Genomic DNA, 16,529 nt, shown 5'->3' on the forward strand with positions numbered 1-16,529 from the left:
GTGGACCTTCAGCCCTGTCCCAGCCGTTACCCTGCAGAGCAGTTCCTGGGCCTGGGATGGGGCATGGCCCAAGGGATTCCCCCCTGAGGCTGGGCCACCATGGTCTTTGACTTTCATCTTGTTCCCTGCCTACACTCAGGTCAGGGCTCCTCTAGGAGCCTACATACCTTCTAGCTAAGTGATCTCGGTGGTGTCTCTAAAAGAAAAGCAGCACCTAGGCCTGAGCAGGTGGAGAAACTGAGGCACCAGGATCCGAGACATTCCTATCTTCTAAATATATCCAGTCTGCCCCTTTCTCTCCACGTCCACTTCCTCCACATTGGTCTCCCATCTTCTCTTACTCAGGTCCATATAATTTCTTACTCAAATCTCCTCGCCAGTTCTCCTGCCCACCCCAGTGGCCCCTCCAACCATTCCTCCAACAGCCAGAGAGTTCTTAAAAACACCAATCAGAATAGGTCACAGCTTTCTTAAAACTGGAGCAGGTTTTAAGAAAACCTGCTTTCTTAAAAATGGAGCAGGTTGGGTGGACATCCTCCAGCTGGGAGACGATATGTAACTGTCATGGAAAGACCTGGGGTCTGCGGCATTGGTGTGAACAAGGCCACTTCTCATGCTAGAAGAAATAGAGCTGCTTAGGGTCACAGGTGTGGTTGCTCCAGGGCCTGGCTCTGGGATGGATGTTTTATTGGACAGCTTGGATGCCTGGCCAGGTGGAGGCTTGTTCTTAGGCAAAGGTCTAAGAACATTGAGACCTGGCAGGTTGAGACATCTTTGATGAGTGGTATAGAAATCCTCGATTTCTTTATTTAAATTTTGCTCCATTTGTAACGAATACCTCATCACCTGCAGGGAACTTAGGAAACTCCAGCTTCTCTCGCCATGGGTCTTGCTAGTCCATATGTTGAAAAGATTCTTACCTGGAGTTTCACATCAAATAAAGGAACAGTTTTCTGACACTCAAGGGTGCAGTTGACTCTTGAACAACATGGGAGTTGGGGTACCATCACCCCCTCTCCCCAACGCAGTTATTAGTATATCTTAGTCGTACATATTTTTGGAGTACACGTGACATTTTGATACATGTAAACAATATATCGGGCAAGTCCTCAGTTTCAATGGAGGTGCCACGAGGTCCGTCTTGGCTCAGATGTCTGAGCAATGTGTTACAGTTTTCATTGTGTAGGTCTCATCCACCTTTCATCAAGTTTATTTCTAAGTATTTTAACTTTTTTGATGCTAGTATAAATGATATTTAAATTTTTATTTTCCAATTGTTTGTTGCTAGTATATATAATTGATTTTTGTGTATCGGCCTTGTGTTCTGCAACCTTGCTAAATTCACTGATTAATTCTCATAGATTTTTGGATAGAGACAGTTTTACTTTTCCCTTTGTTATCTTTGTGCCTTTGTTTCCTTGCCTTATTGCAATGTCAAGAATCCCCAGTACAATGTTGAATAGATTCAGTGAGAACAGTTATCCTTACCTTGTTCGTGATCTTCGGGAAAAGACTTTGTTCCATCTTTCACCATTAAGAACTATAGTAGCTATCAGTTTTTCATAGATTTTTTTTTTTTAATCAGGTGAAGAAGTTCAATCTTCTTCCTAGTTTGTGGAGAGTTTTTTTACAGTATTAGGTACTGAATTTTGTCAAATGCTTTTTTCTACATCTTTTGAAGTGATCATATGATTCTCTCCTTTAGTCTATAAAAATGGTGAATTACATTGATTGGTTTTCAGGTGTTGAACCAACCTTGCATTCCTGGAATAATTATATCTAAATAAAGTTGACTTTTAAATTTTTAAGAAAAAAAGAGACAGGGGAGCGTTTGGGTTAAAAGAGATATAAAAGACATAATCCTCATTTGGATCCTGATTTTTTTAAGTGCAAAAGAAGTATCTTTGTGGACAATTGGGAGTTTGAACACTGACAGGGTATTTGATGGTAGCAAGGAATTACTGTTGATTTTTTTAGGTGTAGTAATAATGATGTTGTAGTTACATTTAAAAAGATTTGTCAAGTTTTAGAGATATATACTGAAATATTGATAAATAAAATTATTTCTAAAAGAAGACTGATGACCCATCACTCTTAGGATCACCTCTTCCTCCTCTGCCTTCACCTGCTGTGCACCCACCACACCAGCTGCTTGCAGCCGCTTCAATGCGTCAGACTCTTTCTTGCCATATGGTGGTCTCTGCCACGTGGTCTCTGCAAGTGCTATTCCCTAGAGGTGCCTCTCTGACCCCTCCTCTCTCCCCACCAGATCAGTCCCTTGTCACAGGCTCTGATGCTGGCACGTAGCAGAGGCCTGAAGTCTCCAGCAGCAAATGGAGTAACGTTTAGAGGGCTCTGCTTCCTTCTCTTTCCCCACTGCTGTTGTCTTGACAACCATGACCTGTCACCTGCACCTCGGCAGGAGACACCTCACCTGTCTTCCTGCCTGTGCTCACCACCCCCCCTTATCCATGCTCCACACTGCAGCCAAGGTGGCTTTTCCAAGGGTTGGCTCTGACTTTTGTGGCCACTTGTCTGAACTGCTGCAGGCCAAGCTCAGTGGACACGATCTCATCGAATGCCCGAGCGACCTATCGGCACAGATACAGCCTGTGCACAGAACAGGGCGCAGGCTTCCTCCTGTCCTCTGTCTCTCCTCTGCTCTCCAGGGGCTCGGGGCCTGCTGGGCGTGGAGGACCTCACCCTGCAACCATCTCATGGCTGGCACCAGAAGTCATTTTGCTGCTGCCCAGGTCTGGGCACTGGCCCTAGGAACAGAGCATGTCTTCCAGGCTGGACCCCAGGTTGCCAGTCCCCACCCAAAAGAACACAGAGTCCAGTTGTTGGGTTCTTGGAAAAGACGTATCAGAGCATTTAATGAGTGACCTGCAGAGCTGTTTTCCACCCCTGATGGTGAAAAACAGCCTCGGAGGTCAGGTGGCACCAGGGGCTGGACGGCTAATGATGACTGGCAGCTGGAGGAAGAGAAGTGGACAACACCCTTCTGGCTCTGGCTGCAGCTCGCGCTCGCGTGGGAGGCAGCTCCCCTGCTCTGTCACCAAGCCCAGGGGCGGGCTAAGTGGGTGAGGGTGGGGCTGAGGGATGGGTCAGAGCCTGGGCCAAGGCCTGCTCTCCCCGGCTTGCTGCACAATCTCGAAAGCCGAAAGCCGCTCCTCTCCACCAGCTCTGCTCATAGCCTCAAACGGAAAAGGAGGCGAAGGTGGAGAGGACGGGGCTGGACTGAAAGGACGTTCCCCTTTGGCTCCTGGGGTCTTGAATTGCTGTGGGCCCTTCCCTTCATCCTGCCCCTGGGACAGTGGGCGTCTGGGACCCTGGTGGGTAGAGCCCTGGGCTCCAGAGTCAGACGGGCCTGGGTTTCATACTCTGTTCCCCTCCAAGCTGTGTGAGCTTGGACAAGTGGCTCACCTTCTCTGAGTCCCCGTTCCCTCTTTCATGGAAAGGGGACACTATTTCTTGACTCTGGAGCTCCTGGGAAGGTTAAATCAACTCAAGTCGGTAAGACAGAGGCCAGAGACTCAACAAATGTGGGAGGCCTGGGCCAGCCTGGGGAGCGGCCTGCAGGAGCAGCAGCGGGGAGAGGGGTCCGCACCTCCCTCCGCAGGTCTTCACTCCGCATCGGCCTGGGGCTGACCTTTCTCTCCCCTTGAGCTGCAAAGTCCCTGGTTCCATAAAAAATTAACAGCCCAGCAAAGAGCAGGGCCCAAGTTCTGACCCATGACCCCTAGGGTTGCACAAGGAAGGGCGTTCAGCCCCAGGAAGATCCTCACAGGGGGGCCCTGGACGAATGGGGTGTGGAGGGGCCTGGGAAGCCCTCCCCCACTCTCCCACCCTCCCCCAGTCTCTGCGCCCAGCCTGGAATTCCACCACCAGTGACTTCTGAGGTTTAACCCCAGGGTGAGCAAACTATGGTCTGAACGTGCTTTTATAAAGCCTGCATGCAGACTAAATGGCTTTTACATTTGTAAGTAGTTGAAGAAAATTCAAAAGAATATTTCATGACACATGAAAATGATAATAAACTTGAGATATAAGTGTCCACACTGGATCACAGCCACGCCCATCTGTTTCTGTGTCCTTGGCTGCTTTCGCACTGCAACGGCAGAGGTCAGTGGTTTTGACAGAGACTGGGTGTCCTGCAAAGCCAAAAATATTTACTAACCTGTCCCTTAACGGAAAAACTTTCAGACTGGTTTAGAGGAAACCAGTAGAAAGAAGTGCCCTGGGGGGAGGGGGCTGTTAGCTGGGAATCAAGAGTCCAAGTCTAACCATTAACCAGTCACACGTCAGTCCAGTGACAGGGTCACACCCCCTTCCTGTGCCTCCCTTTCTCCACCTGTAAAATGGACACAGTGATTTCTTCTCCGCTTGCCGCAGCATTGCTGGAAGGCTTGGTTTAGATTGTCTGATTGTCATTCAGAGTAATGCGGGAAATAACCTGGACACTTTCTCTGTTGCCCAGAGGAGAGAAAGGGGACACTTAGGGAGAGATGACCAAGTCACACTAAGCAGGAGGAACACCGAGAAAGGAATAACCTCTCTATCCCAGAGGCTGTGTCTGCCATCAGCCCAGGAAGGAGTGGGGAGGAGTGGGGAGGAGCAGGGAGGAGTAGGAAGGAGTGGAGAGGAGCAGAGAGGAGCAGGGAGGAGTGGGAAGGAGCGGGGAGGAGCAGGGAGGAGGAGGGAGGAATAGGGAGGAGCGGGGAGTAGGGAGGAGCCAGGAGGAGCAGGGAGGAGTAGGGAGCAGTGGGGAGGAGCAGGGAGTAGGGAGGAGTGGGGAGGATCGGGGAGGAGTGGGGAAGAGGGGGAAGAAGTGGGGAGGAGTGAGGAGAGGGAGGAGCAGGGAGGAGTGGGGAGGAGTGAGGAGGAGCAGGGAGTAGGAAGGAGTGGGGAGGAGTGGGAAGGAGGGAGGAGGAGCAGGGAGGAGTAGGGAGTAGGGAGGAACGGGGAGTAGGGAGGAGCTGGGAGGAGCAGGGAGGAGTAGGGAGCAGTGGGGAGGAGCAGGGAGTAGGGAGGAGTAGGAGGAGTGGGGAGGAGCGGGGAGCAGGGAGGAGTAGGGAGGAGCAGGGAGTAGTAGGAAGGAGTGGAGAGGAGCAGAGAGGAGCAGGGAGGAGTGGGAAGGAGCGGGGAGGAGCAGGGAGGAGGAGGGAGGAGTAGGGAGGAGCGGGGAGTAGGGAGGAGCCAGGAGGAGTAGGGAGGAGTAGGGAGCAGTGGGGAGGAGCAGGGAGTAGGGAGGAGTGGGGAGGAGTGGGGAGGAGCGGGGAGGAGTAGGAAGGAGTGGGAGGAGCAGGGAGGAGTAGGAAGGAGTGGGAGGAGCAGGGAGGAGTAGGAAGTAGGGGGGAGGAGTGGGGAGGAGCAGGGAGGAGTGGGCAGGAGCGGGGAGGAGCAGGGAGGAGTGGCAGTTCTGGGCTCTGCTGAGCCCTGTTTTTACCCCCCAGCACTCCCCCCAGCAACCTGGAGACAGGCCAGTACACACATATGTACAGTCTTGTCTCGCCCCAGCTTAGTCAAAGCCGAAGTCCCTTCAGGGGCCCAAAGGCCCCACAGGATCTGCCCCAAGCCCCCAACCTGTCTGATCCAACCTCTCGCTTCCCTTTCCCTCCTCCTCCCCCATCTCCAGCCTCCCCCGACTCCTTGCTGGTCCCTCCTGCCTCAGGGCCCTGACACCTGCTGTTCCCTCTGCCAGGAACCTCCTTCTGCTCCATGTGATGTCCCTTGATGTCCTGTGTCCTTCTCCCTCATTTTCTTTAGGTCTCTTCTCAAATGCCACCTGCTGGGTGAGGCCTACACTGAGCCCTGCTCCCACCTTCCAGACTTCGTTTCCCTCCCCAACTCCCCTCACTAACGGGCAGGTCCGCATTTCACTTTGCAGTTCCTGGCTGTTCATGTCCCCTTTGCCACCAGAACGTGAGCTCGTGAGCACAAGGGTTTCACGGTCACCGCCTGGCACGTAAGTAGAATGCAATGAATCTTCGGTGACTGAGTAAATGAATGAATTTAATTCATTCATCAAAATATTAAAATGTATTAATCATGAATAAGCTAGACATAAAGAAAAATGATCTCACTTATATGTGGAATCTAAAAAAAAAATAAAAAGCCAAATACATAGAGAAGAAAGGTGGTTAGCAGGGGCAGGGAGGGGAGAAGGGGGGGAGACGCAGGTCAAAGAATACAGAGGTGCAGCATGTAGGATGAGTAAGTCCAGAGCGCTAACAGACAAGAGGTCTTAACTTGGATTTTTGCTAAGAGAGTAGATTTTAGGCACTCTTACAGAAACAAGAGCGTGGGAGATAATGGGTACGTTGCCGTGCCTGACTCGGCAACCATTTCGTTATGTCTATCAAAGCAGCATTTGTGGACCTCACACACAATAAAAATTTTTGCTACCTCGCATTGCTGTCTAACACATTTAATTCTCATCTAATTCTCCCCACAGCCCTATAGGGGCCTGGGAGGCCCTATGGCAGTGCATTTTACGGATGTGAAAACGGACCAGAAAGGAGCCTGATGCCCCCTCATAAGGAGCCGGGGGCCACTGGACTCCTACTCCAGTGCTCCTGGATCAGAAGGGCGGTGGTCTGCCTCCTAGGAAAAGCCCCTCCTTACAGAGCAAAATAATTAGACAAAGAAACCAAGTCGGTTAAAAACAATCGTTTTTATATTGTGCATACACACACACTGGGTTCAGGATGACGGTGGCAGGTGTGGACAGCAACCACTGCTGCCATCAGCACAGGGTCTGCCCCCTCCCTTCGGTCGCCCTGGTGCCCTGTGTCCCTGCCCCGCCCCCGAGGCTTAGGCAAGCCTGGAGGGGCGGGCCAGACCCGGAGGCTTCACCCCAAGCCTTGCCGCCTAAGGGCAGCCTTTGCCACCTGCCTGCGCGGGCTCAGGTCCTCGCTGTCCTGGGGTCAAGGCTGCGCAGGGTTGTGTTTACTTAAGGTCTCACTGACGCACGGGGGCGGGAGAAGATGACGTTCCACCTGCCACAGCAGATGGCATGGGCAAGGGACACCCTGTCCCGCCCGCAGTCTGGCCCGGGCCGGCTCCTCCCTGCCCCCCATCCTCGGGGGTCACACAGGCCCCAGAACTGCAGTCTCTGCCTCAGTAGGGGTAGGGGGACACGGCGATGAGCAGGATGAAGAGGCTCTGGTGGCGCGGCGCGGCGGCGCGCACGGTGAGCCGGTAGAGGCCGGCGCGGGTGAGTGCTCGGCGGGTGTAGACGGCACCGTGGCCGGCGCGCAGCGGGCGCAGCGCGAATGGGCTGCGCGGGTCGGGCTCGAGCACGCTGAGCTCCGTGCGGTTGGCGGGGACGCCGGCGTCCGAGAAGGCGACCAGGCGCGCCACGTCGTGGTGGGCGCGCACACCCAGGGGCAGCGGCAGCAGCCGGTACTGCAGTGTGGAGGGGCCGTCGGCGCCGCAGTCCTGGGAGCAGCGCCGGAAGCACGTCCTGCAGGGCCGCATAGACAGACGGGAGGACCCGGTTGCTGTCGGAGCACGGCGCTGCCCGCGCTGCCCGCCCGCGCCCCAGAGGCCTTCCTTGCAAGCGCCACTGTTAGCCCATTTTAGAGATCAACAAATGGGCCCCAAAGAAGGCAGAGGCTTTCCCAGGGGAGCAGGTTCCCCCAGGGACTTTCCCAGTCCATGCCCCAGGTGGCCCAGCAGGCACAGGGCAGCCCGCAACTTAGAGCCCTCGAGGTCCACCTGCAGCTGCACCAGCTGAGTCATCCGCTGTGGATTTGCTGTGCGGGGGTGGGGTGGAGGTTCAAAGAAACGCTCTTAGCTTTGCCCAGGGAACCCACTTCCACCCCAGCCTGGGCTTCCCATGTGTGAGGTCCAGGGCAAGTCCCTGCTCTAAGACACTTTCCGAACCACAGCAGGCCTGCCCCAAGGTCCTCCTGTCTCTGCGTCTTTACGGCTATTTGTAGCCACTATTAGTGACCTGGAGAAAATGTGTCTTGTGTTGGTGTGTCTGAGTTCTGTGGTTTTGTGTATGTGTCTGGGTTTTATGTGTGTGTTCCTGTGTCTCCCATTGTCTCCCAACTCTGGCCTCTTCCCTGCCTCCAGCCCTCCATGCACACCTGCGTCCCCAGCCAGGCAGTGACAGTGTTAAGGCGAGCTTGCACCCCGAGCGGCTGCAGAATGTGCTCTTTGAGGGCACGGGGCCTGGGCCCAGGAGTCTAGCGGCGTGACCTGGGAGGCCTCTGCCTGAGATGTGTTCTGGGGGCAGGGTTCCAGCCGCAGGAGCCAGGCGGAAGCTGCAGCTCCTGGCCGATGCAGTCCTCCCCACCCCTGCCTCCCCCAGCCACTCAGCCCCTTACCCGGGGCTGGGGCCCTGCCGGTACGTGGCAGGACAAGCCGTGTCCACACACTGGTAGCTGCCGCGGGTGTTGAAGCACATCTGGCTGGGCCCACACTCAATGCCATCCTCTTCGCACTCGTTGATGTCTGGGTGGGGGAGGTGTCGAAGCGGGGGAGGGGATGAGAGACAGCAAAGGAGAAGGGCAAAGGGAGGGACGGGAGGGCAAGAAGGAGACCGTGAGTGGGGAGCAGCACCTTTGAAGGACCAGCAAGGCGGGCAGCCCTTCTTCCTTTGTCCCCGCTAGTCTGACCTGTGACAGCTCAGCCGGGTCCCCATCACCTCCCCACCTCCCCAGGGGTGAGGACTTTCCAAGGTGTGGTGGTGGGCAGCGTGGGGACTTCCTGAGCCTAGTGTGCCCAGTTGGGGGCCCTGGAAATGTGGGGCTTGCCATGTGGGGCAGCCACTTTGCCCTCTGACCCCGAGTGCCCCTGCCTATGAGCAGAGCATCCTCGTGTCCCTCTGTGGAAGCCCTGCCCCTCTCAGAGGACGTTCCCTGAGCCCCGTGACAGAGTGAGGATGGAGACAGGCAAGGCTACAGATTCCCGTTGGCTAGGGTGGGCCAAGCAGCAGGACCAGCCTCAGCCCTGGCGTGTGCCGGGGAAGGTGCCCGACTCGGAGTTGGAGGACATTACTACCGCCGCAGCCGTGGCCGTGCGGCCCTGCGCCCCCTCTGCAGGCCTCATCCCAGCCACTGAGGGACTGTGTCAGCCCAGTTTCGCCAGGTGGCTGAGGCTCGGAGAGGTGAGGTGAGTGGCTGTGAGGGACCCAGCAGAGCCGGGATGGGCCCTGCAGGCTGGCCCCAGAGTGCGCCCACGTAATCTCGAGGCTCCTGTTTGGAGCATGGGCCCAGCTGGCTGTCGGAGCCTGGGGTGGTCACGTAACCCCTCCGAGCTCTCCTCCCGCCCTGACCCCACGGGATGGTTGTGAAGGGCTGGAGCAAACGGAGCGGGTGAGATCCCCATGTGCCCTGTCCCATGCTGCCCGCCCTGGCCCCTCCAGCATCTGGGACGTGGCTGCCTGGGCCCCGGCTCACCCTGGCAGTTCCTCCCGCTGGGGAGGAGGCGGTAGCCGGCGGGGCACAGGCACCGGTAGCTGCCCTCGGTGTTGCGGCAGGCGTGCTGGCACCGGTTCCTCACCCGGCACTCGTCGAGGTCTGGCCCCGGCATGAGTGGCGGGGTGGGGGTGGGGAAGCAGGCAGAGAGACACGTTGAGTCACAGACACCCAGGCGGCCACATGCCTGCCTGCCAGGTTCTGGGGTGGCCCACTTCTTCTCCCTGTCCTGCCCCACCTGGCCCCGGATTCAGGGGTTGGGGGCGTCCCTGGGCCTGGCGAGAGGGAGGAACCCCACCCCGCCCCAGCCCCTGCTCACCAGGGCACAGAGGGAGGGGCACCACTCCCACCACCGGCTCCTCTGCCCAGGCGGGAATGGCGAGTGTCGGCCCTCGGGCAGGTGCCTCCTCTCTGTCCCTCTCTGCACCCCAGTTCCGGCCTCTGCAGGGTCCCCAACCCCACCCCTGTACCCACCAGACCCCCTTCCTATTCTCGTGTTGGCCTGAACATCTCCTTCACTCCACATCTCCCTCCCTGACTGCTCCGCCGCTGAGTGCCAAGAGCAGTGTTTCTCAGAGTGGGTTCCTGAAACATTGTCCAGGACGCCCTTCCCCCGGGCAAGTGTCCTGAAGTCAAATGGTTCAGAAAATCATCCATCCTCCTCTTGGAAGCCCCTTGCCCATTAGCACGGCCAAGCCTCCAAGATGCCCAGTATGGAGGGAGCAGCTCTCTGCTTGTGCGCCCACCACACTGCCTGTGCGTCCTGCGTTCCTGAACTCGGCGAGCGGTGCCCATGCGCCCAGCCTAGGAGCCCGAGATAACATAGTGGATGTGTCCCCATGGGATGGTTGGGGCCTGGTCTTACCTGTGCAGACACCATTCTGCCTGATGAAGCCAAGGGGACACCAGGCCCGGCCCACGCTGCTCGGGGCTCCAGGTCCCGTTCGCAAGGAGAGCCAGGCATGATAGGGGCCACCGGGGCTGGGGGCCTGGGGCCGCAGCCAGGGCACAAAGAGGCCCCGGTGGCTGACGGTGGTCACATTTTGTCCATTCCGCTCCAGTGAGGTGCAGGCCTTGCCGTCACGGAGGAGGGTCTGGCCTGGTGGGCACAGGCAGCGGTAGCCGCCCTGGAGGTTGTGGCACTGGTAGGCGCAGGCCCTGGGCAGCTGCAGGCACTCGTTGACATCTGCAGGGGGTGGGGCCGGGTGGGGCTGAGGGTGGCTCAGGGCTCACCGCAGCAGCCTGTGGCTACTCTACCTGGCTTCGGCTTCCTCTAGTGCTCACACTGCCCCAGAATTCAGGTGCTCACATGCTGCACGTGGGCCTGTCCCCAAGCTGTCCCTCTCCTGGGCCACCCCTAGCCTCCCCCAGCTCTGAGCATGCATCATCCCAGACTCCAGCTCCCCTCAGCCCCTGAGCCCTTCGGAGGGTCCATTCTACCTCTGAAGCCCCTCTGAGATCCACCCACTCATCTCAACCCCCTCCTCCTCCTGGCCTCCCAGGGCAGGTGACCCACAGGGGTGGGGTGAAGTTCTGGTGCCACAGGCAGGGACGCTCGGATGCAGGCACCTGCCGAGTGCACGGCCAGTGTCGGCTGCTGCTCAGCCATTCTCAGCACTCACCGGCAGCAGAGCCATGAGCTCCCACTGCCTGTGGGCAGCGGGTACCCACCAGAGGGTGTGTGTCCCCATGTCCCCATACCTAGGCAGGGCAGGCCGGGGCCCTGCATTCGGTACCCCCTGGGACAGCCGCAGCGGTGACTGCCGGGGGTGTTCTGGCAGAGCTGGTTGTAGTGACACTGGTCCAGGCCCTCCAGGCATTCGTCCACATCTGGGAGGCAGGGGTGTGGTCAGGGGCGGGGCCTAGCCCAGAGACCATCCCCCTGCACACCTGGGCCCCTTCCCCTTCCCTCCTCCAACTTCAGAGCCCGGAAGCTGACTGCGCCACCAGGCTCAATGTGCCACCCTCCCCGTTGTACCAGCCTGCAGGTCAGGAGAGTTTGGGTCCAAAAGAAAGGAAGGGGCCAAAAAGGTGGGCTTCGGAGGCAGAGTCCTGGGTTTCGCAGAGCTCTGCCGTATCCTAGGCCCTGGGCCCGAAACTCTCCCTCCAGAGCTTCGGTTTCCTCATCCGTAAGGAGGGTACGGCGCGACCTCACCGGGGCGCGTGGCGAGCAGAGAACTGGCTCACGCCTGCGAAGGGCTGGGGAGCCTGGCGTGTGGGAGGAGCTAGAAATGGTGAGAAGGGCGGGAGGGCAGGCGGGCAGCGAGCCCCATGTGGTCAGGGCACTCTGCGGCCCCCGAGGCCCGTGGCGGCGCAACCGCGCATCGTCCCCAGTCGGGCTCCACCATGCTGCCCTCTGCACCTCACAGCCTCCCATCAGCTGAACCTCGGGGTCCCAAGGGTATGGACGGGCCCCGCACCACGCCCCCGTCACCTTCACAGCCGGCCCCGTCAGCGGCCACCCGGAAGCCGGGCCCGCAGTCAGGGATGCAGTGGTAGGACCCCAGCAGGTTCACGCAGCGCTGTCCCTGTCGGCAGAGGTGGGCGTCCCACGCACACTCGTCCACGTCTGGGGGGAGGGCAGGGCCGACGGCTGCGTGAGCAGTCCCCCAGGCCCTCCTCGCCACCCCGACGCTGACCCAGCCCACTACACTGGCCTCGTCCCCAGGCCCAGAAGCCTCTGGCAGGAAGGCCGCCACCCCTCCTGCTAGCTCTTTCCATCGTCCTGCCCCTGCCCCAAAACCCAGAGCCCACCCCGAGGGACCTAAGGGCCTCCGCCTGCAGCTTCCATGCCAGGTTGCAGACAGTGTCCCCCTGGACACCCGGCCCTGCTGGTAGGAGTGGAGGGGTGCAGCTTCGGGGTGGCACCAGGACAGTCCCCCAGGGTCACATCTGTCACCCAGCGATGCTGCTGAGAGGACACACAGAGCACACAGGGCAGACGCACGTCGGCTCCCTCGCCAGCCCCAGCCTACTGGGACGATGCTGAGCGCTGGGAAAGCACCCGAGGCCGAGTCCAGGTTCAGGGGATACAAGCCTGGTTGCTGCCTGTGTGTCTGGGGATCCTGTCACCTCCAGTACCTGAGCCTCACCCTTCTGCAGCCCCCACAGCAGGAAGGGACCTGGTGGGGACATGGCATCGGGCCCTGCAGGCTGGCACCCAATGCCCTCAGGAATGGGCCATCCCTGGAGGTATGTGCCCCAGAGAGCTGGCCCCGGGGACCCTCCTGCACCCCTGGGCCAGGTCTGAGGGGCACCTCTCCACCCAGAGCCCACTCACCTCTGCAGTTCCTGTCATCCCAGGCCAGGGTAAAGCCGGTCGGGCAGGAGCAGGAGAAGTGGCCGGGCCCGTTGAGACAGGAATGGGAGCAGGGGCTCGGGCTGCCTGAGCACTCGTCCCTGTCTGGGGTGGAAGGGGTCTGATGGTTTCTGCTCCTGGGCTCTCCTGCCAACTGGCCAGGACAGGTCACCCCTCCTGGGCTGGGAGGCCCCCCATGTCCATGTGGGGGTTGGGGAACACTCACCCACACAAAACGCTCCCTGGGAGTCTAGCTCAAAGCCCTCGGGGCAGCCAACTTCGTTCTCCTCTGCAAGGCCAAGTGGATATGCCCTAAGGACACAGGGCCCCCTCAAGGCTGCCCTGGCCATACCCCGGGCTCACAGCTCCTTCCTGCTGCTTTGGCCAGGCACTGCCCCCTCCTGAGCCAGGATGGTGCCAGCGAGTCAGTGAGCTCGTTCCCCACATGGCCCGTTGGAGCGATGGCTGTGGGACCTGCCCAAGGGGCTGGGCAGTAGGTCAGAAAGACCCAGGAGAAGCCATTAAGGTGCAACACTGGCGGTCAGCGAGTACAAAACTGCGCCCTGAGAGCCCAGCGCTGCACGCGAGGGCGAGCAGAGGGGCGGAGAACGTGGCTGGCAGCAAGAACAAAGGCGGGTGGGACAGCTGGGTTCCAGAGCCCAGACGTGTAACTGTAGGGACGGTCACTCTTGATAAAGTGGTCATTCTGTGCCGAGCTAGGGTTTTACTTTTTATGTTTTTGGAGACAGAGTCTTGCTCTCTTGCCTGGGCTAGAGTGAGTGCCGTGGCATCAGCCTAACTCACAGCAATCTCAAACTCATGGGCTCAAGCAATCCTCCTGCCTCAGCCTCCAGAGTAGCTGGGACTACAGGCATGAGCCACCATGCCTGGCTAATTTTTTCTATATATTTTTAGTTGTCCAGATAATTTCTTTCTATTTTTAGTAGAGACGGGGTGTCACCCTTACTCAGGCTGGTTTCGAACTCCTGACCTCGAGCAATCATCCTGGCTCGGCCTCCCAGAGTGCTAGGATTACAGGCGTGAGCCACCACGCCCAGCCTCGTGCTAGGGTTTTAGAGACAGCATCTCTACTGCCAACACCTTGCGAGGCAGGCCGTGTCATGCCCTCTGTGCAGAAGGGAACTCTGGGGCTCAGAGAGGGCCAGGGCATTGCCCCAAGGTCCCGCAGCCAGAAAGTGGTGCAGCTGGGATTTGAACCAGGGTCTGCCTGACCTCAAAGCTGTGCTCTTACCACCATCTCTTGTTCAATGTCAAAAACATTTTGAATACATATTGTTAGTATCCCCTGGGTGAGAATATAGGGCACGTTCCTGAGGGCCTCCAGGGGTTCTGACGGTGGCTCCAGCCCCTTGGGAGAAGGGGGTGGGTGTGGCTCGACTCGAACATCAGCCCGGGGTGGCTGGACCTTCACCCTGGGGCCTGGGGAAAGACTGCGGAGGTTTGAACAGGAGTGGCCGGAAGGGCCGTGTCCCTGTGAGGGGTGTGGGTGGATGCACTGGAGTGGGGACAGTTTGGAGGTGAGCAGACCAGGCGAGCTGTCTCGGTCCCCCAGTCTCCGGCCCCTGGTCAGGGATGCAGGAGGCAGGGGTGACCTTTGTCCAGATGCATTTTTAGCTGGAGCGGTGGGGTGAAGGGGACAAAGGGTGGGGGCCTCACCAGCTTGCAGGGCTGTGTTGAGCTGGAAGCGCAGGGCCTTGGCCTCAGGGTCGAAGGCCGTGCTGATGGCCGAGGCCCGCAGGTGCTGCACCAGCTGGGGCTGGGGGCCCCGGGCCGCGTCGTACCGGATGCTGTGGTTGCAGCGCAGGAACGCTGGGACGCTGCCTTGGAGGAAGCGCTGCGTTGAGCCCACAAACAGCTGGCCGGGCCCTGTCTGCACGTAGCTCTCCTGGAAGTCCTGGAGGAGGAAAAGGAGACGGAGGAGGAGGAGGAGGATGCTGGGGTTTCGACTCCCATGCAGCCTGGGACTCTCAGCCCCCACTCAGGGGCTGGGGGCTGCTGGGGGAGAAGAACCGGGTGGGCGTCTCAGCTCGTCCTCCAACCTGCCGGGTGGCCCTGGGCAATTCACTTCCCTCTGTGCTCTTGCTCATGGAATGGGGAGAATTCTCTGTCCCCAAGAAGCTGGGCTCAGAGTATCCTCCCACTGGGCCCCCGGCTGAGCCTGTTACAACCTGCTAGTCCTACCCTGAGTCCAAGGCCGTGACCCAGCCTCTGCTGGGGTGTTAGGAGGGACAGTGGGCCTGGCTGCGCAGGGGTGGGTGGGGATAGGACACTCCATTCTCTCTCACCCACCCCATCCGCACACCCCAGGGCGTGACCCCCCACCTGCACTTGAAGATCTGCGTCAGCCAGGCTCTCGGGGACAATGCCATCAACCGCCATGTCAAGGAGCAGAAGGCCATCGGGGTCCAGGCCCCGAGCGACCTGGATCACTGTCAGCAGCTCCCCTGCAATCCATCCCACCGAGTCCAAAGTCACCACAGGGTGGCCCTGGGCTCAGGCCTCGGGCTTACCCTGCCCACCCCTGGGGAGACCCTGCTCACCTGTAGCAAACTCCACATGCGACTCCTGCCGGAAGCTGCCGCCCGTCAGCGAATGGCCGTTCAGAGCCTCCCCGCTCTCTCCGGCCAGGGCCCAGTAGATGGGCGCGATGGTGACCACAAGCACCCGCATCAGAGGCCCTGGGCGGGGCGGGCCACGGAGGCCGGGTTAGGGCTGGATCTTCAGGGTGGCCACCCTCCTGCTCCGGGTCCCTCTGTGGCTCCCACTGCCCCTAGGGAGCTCAGCCCCTTCCCTCCCCGCCCACGCTCCGTCTTGACCACCTGCGCCAGTTACGTAACCAGGGCCTGGGACAGAGAAGGCAAATAAGCCACTTCGTGGAGTCGTCGTGAAAATTAGTAAAATAAATTGACACAAAGAAATGCACGCAACTTGTTGACATTCAGCTCGGTTCAACGAGTCAGATTGTGGACTCCTGGGTCACCACGGAGCCTGGGACTCCGTGAACTGTCATGATATGTTTTCTGACCCAAGTTGAAAATTAACAAAGTTTCCATCTGGAAGAGCCCGGGAGAGGAAGGATTGTTCCAAACCATTTGAAAAAAGCCAAAAAATCGACATGGATTCTCAGACCTTCATGCGATGCCCAGCCCTCCTCTCAGGGCCACGTGGGCCATGAGACTAGGCAGAGGGACACGGCCCACTCCCCACTTGCTTGGGGTCAGAGATGGTGGCAGCTCTGTGATGTTAACAGGAGCCAGCCGGGCCCCTGTGCGTGGGCAGAACCTTCTCAACCTCTCTGTGCCTCTGTTTCCACTGAGCAGGGCCTGGCCCACTGGCTTGGGGCCAGATGTTTCTCTACCACTCTTGCTCCTGCAGCTGGAATAAGCAGCCGCATCTGGGCAGTATCTGGCCTCATTGGCTCTCTGTTAATAGCCAGCTCAGAGTGATCCCTGGCAAAGTCCCCTGACCCCACACAGGACTGTGGTCAAGGGCAGCTTCAGAGCAGCTGTCCTTAGTAAAGACCCCATGGGCACCGCCCTTCCTCTGCTCTGGACCCCCAGGAGGGGCCACGGGCCCCTGGGAAGAGTGAGACAGCGAGGTCCACCTGACAAGGTCTGCCTGTCTCCCAGACATTCATCCGCTCACACACACGTGTGATGGGTTGGTGTGCAAGTGGACAGACAGGTCTTGGTCCTCTAGGTTTTCTAGCTAATTTGATTCTCCACATTTCCTTCTCTTCGCCCCCAGCCAGCATCCCTCAGTCCTCACTGGTGGTCCCT

General features: G+C 58.7%; 1 protein-coding gene across 1 annotated transcript in view; it reads right to left on the reverse strand.

The window, feature by feature from the left end:
• Positions 1-6,705: 6,705 nt before the first annotated feature.
• HMCN2 (hemicentin 2) overlaps positions 6,706-16,529 on the reverse strand; it is a 140,126-nt gene continuing 130,302 nt past the window's right edge. The window contains exons 88-98 of the mRNA XM_012639709.1: positions 15,291-15,428; positions 15,073-15,194; positions 14,407-14,644; positions 12,956-13,018; positions 12,712-12,834; positions 11,866-12,000; positions 11,133-11,261; positions 10,297-10,617; positions 9,414-9,533; positions 8,340-8,466; positions 6,706-7,468 (exon numbers count right to left, since the gene is read on the reverse strand). Coding sequence (XP_012495163.1) covers positions 7,123-7,468; positions 8,340-8,466; positions 9,414-9,533; positions 10,297-10,617; positions 11,133-11,261; positions 11,866-12,000; positions 12,712-12,834; positions 12,956-13,018; positions 14,407-14,644; positions 15,073-15,194; positions 15,291-15,428 — 1,862 coding nt within the window. The 3' untranslated portion in view covers positions 6,706-7,122. The remainder of the gene's footprint in view (positions 7,469-8,339; positions 8,467-9,413; positions 9,534-10,296; positions 10,618-11,132; positions 11,262-11,865; positions 12,001-12,711; positions 12,835-12,955; positions 13,019-14,406; positions 14,645-15,072; positions 15,195-15,290; positions 15,429-16,529) is intronic.

Source organism: Propithecus coquereli, unplaced genomic scaffold (genome assembly GCF_000956105.1).
Source record: "Propithecus coquereli isolate 6110/MARCELLA unplaced genomic scaffold, Pcoq_1.0 Scaffold142, whole genome shotgun sequence".
In the NCBI taxonomy this organism is placed as follows: Eukaryota; Metazoa; Chordata; class Mammalia; order Primates; family Indriidae; genus Propithecus; species Propithecus coquereli.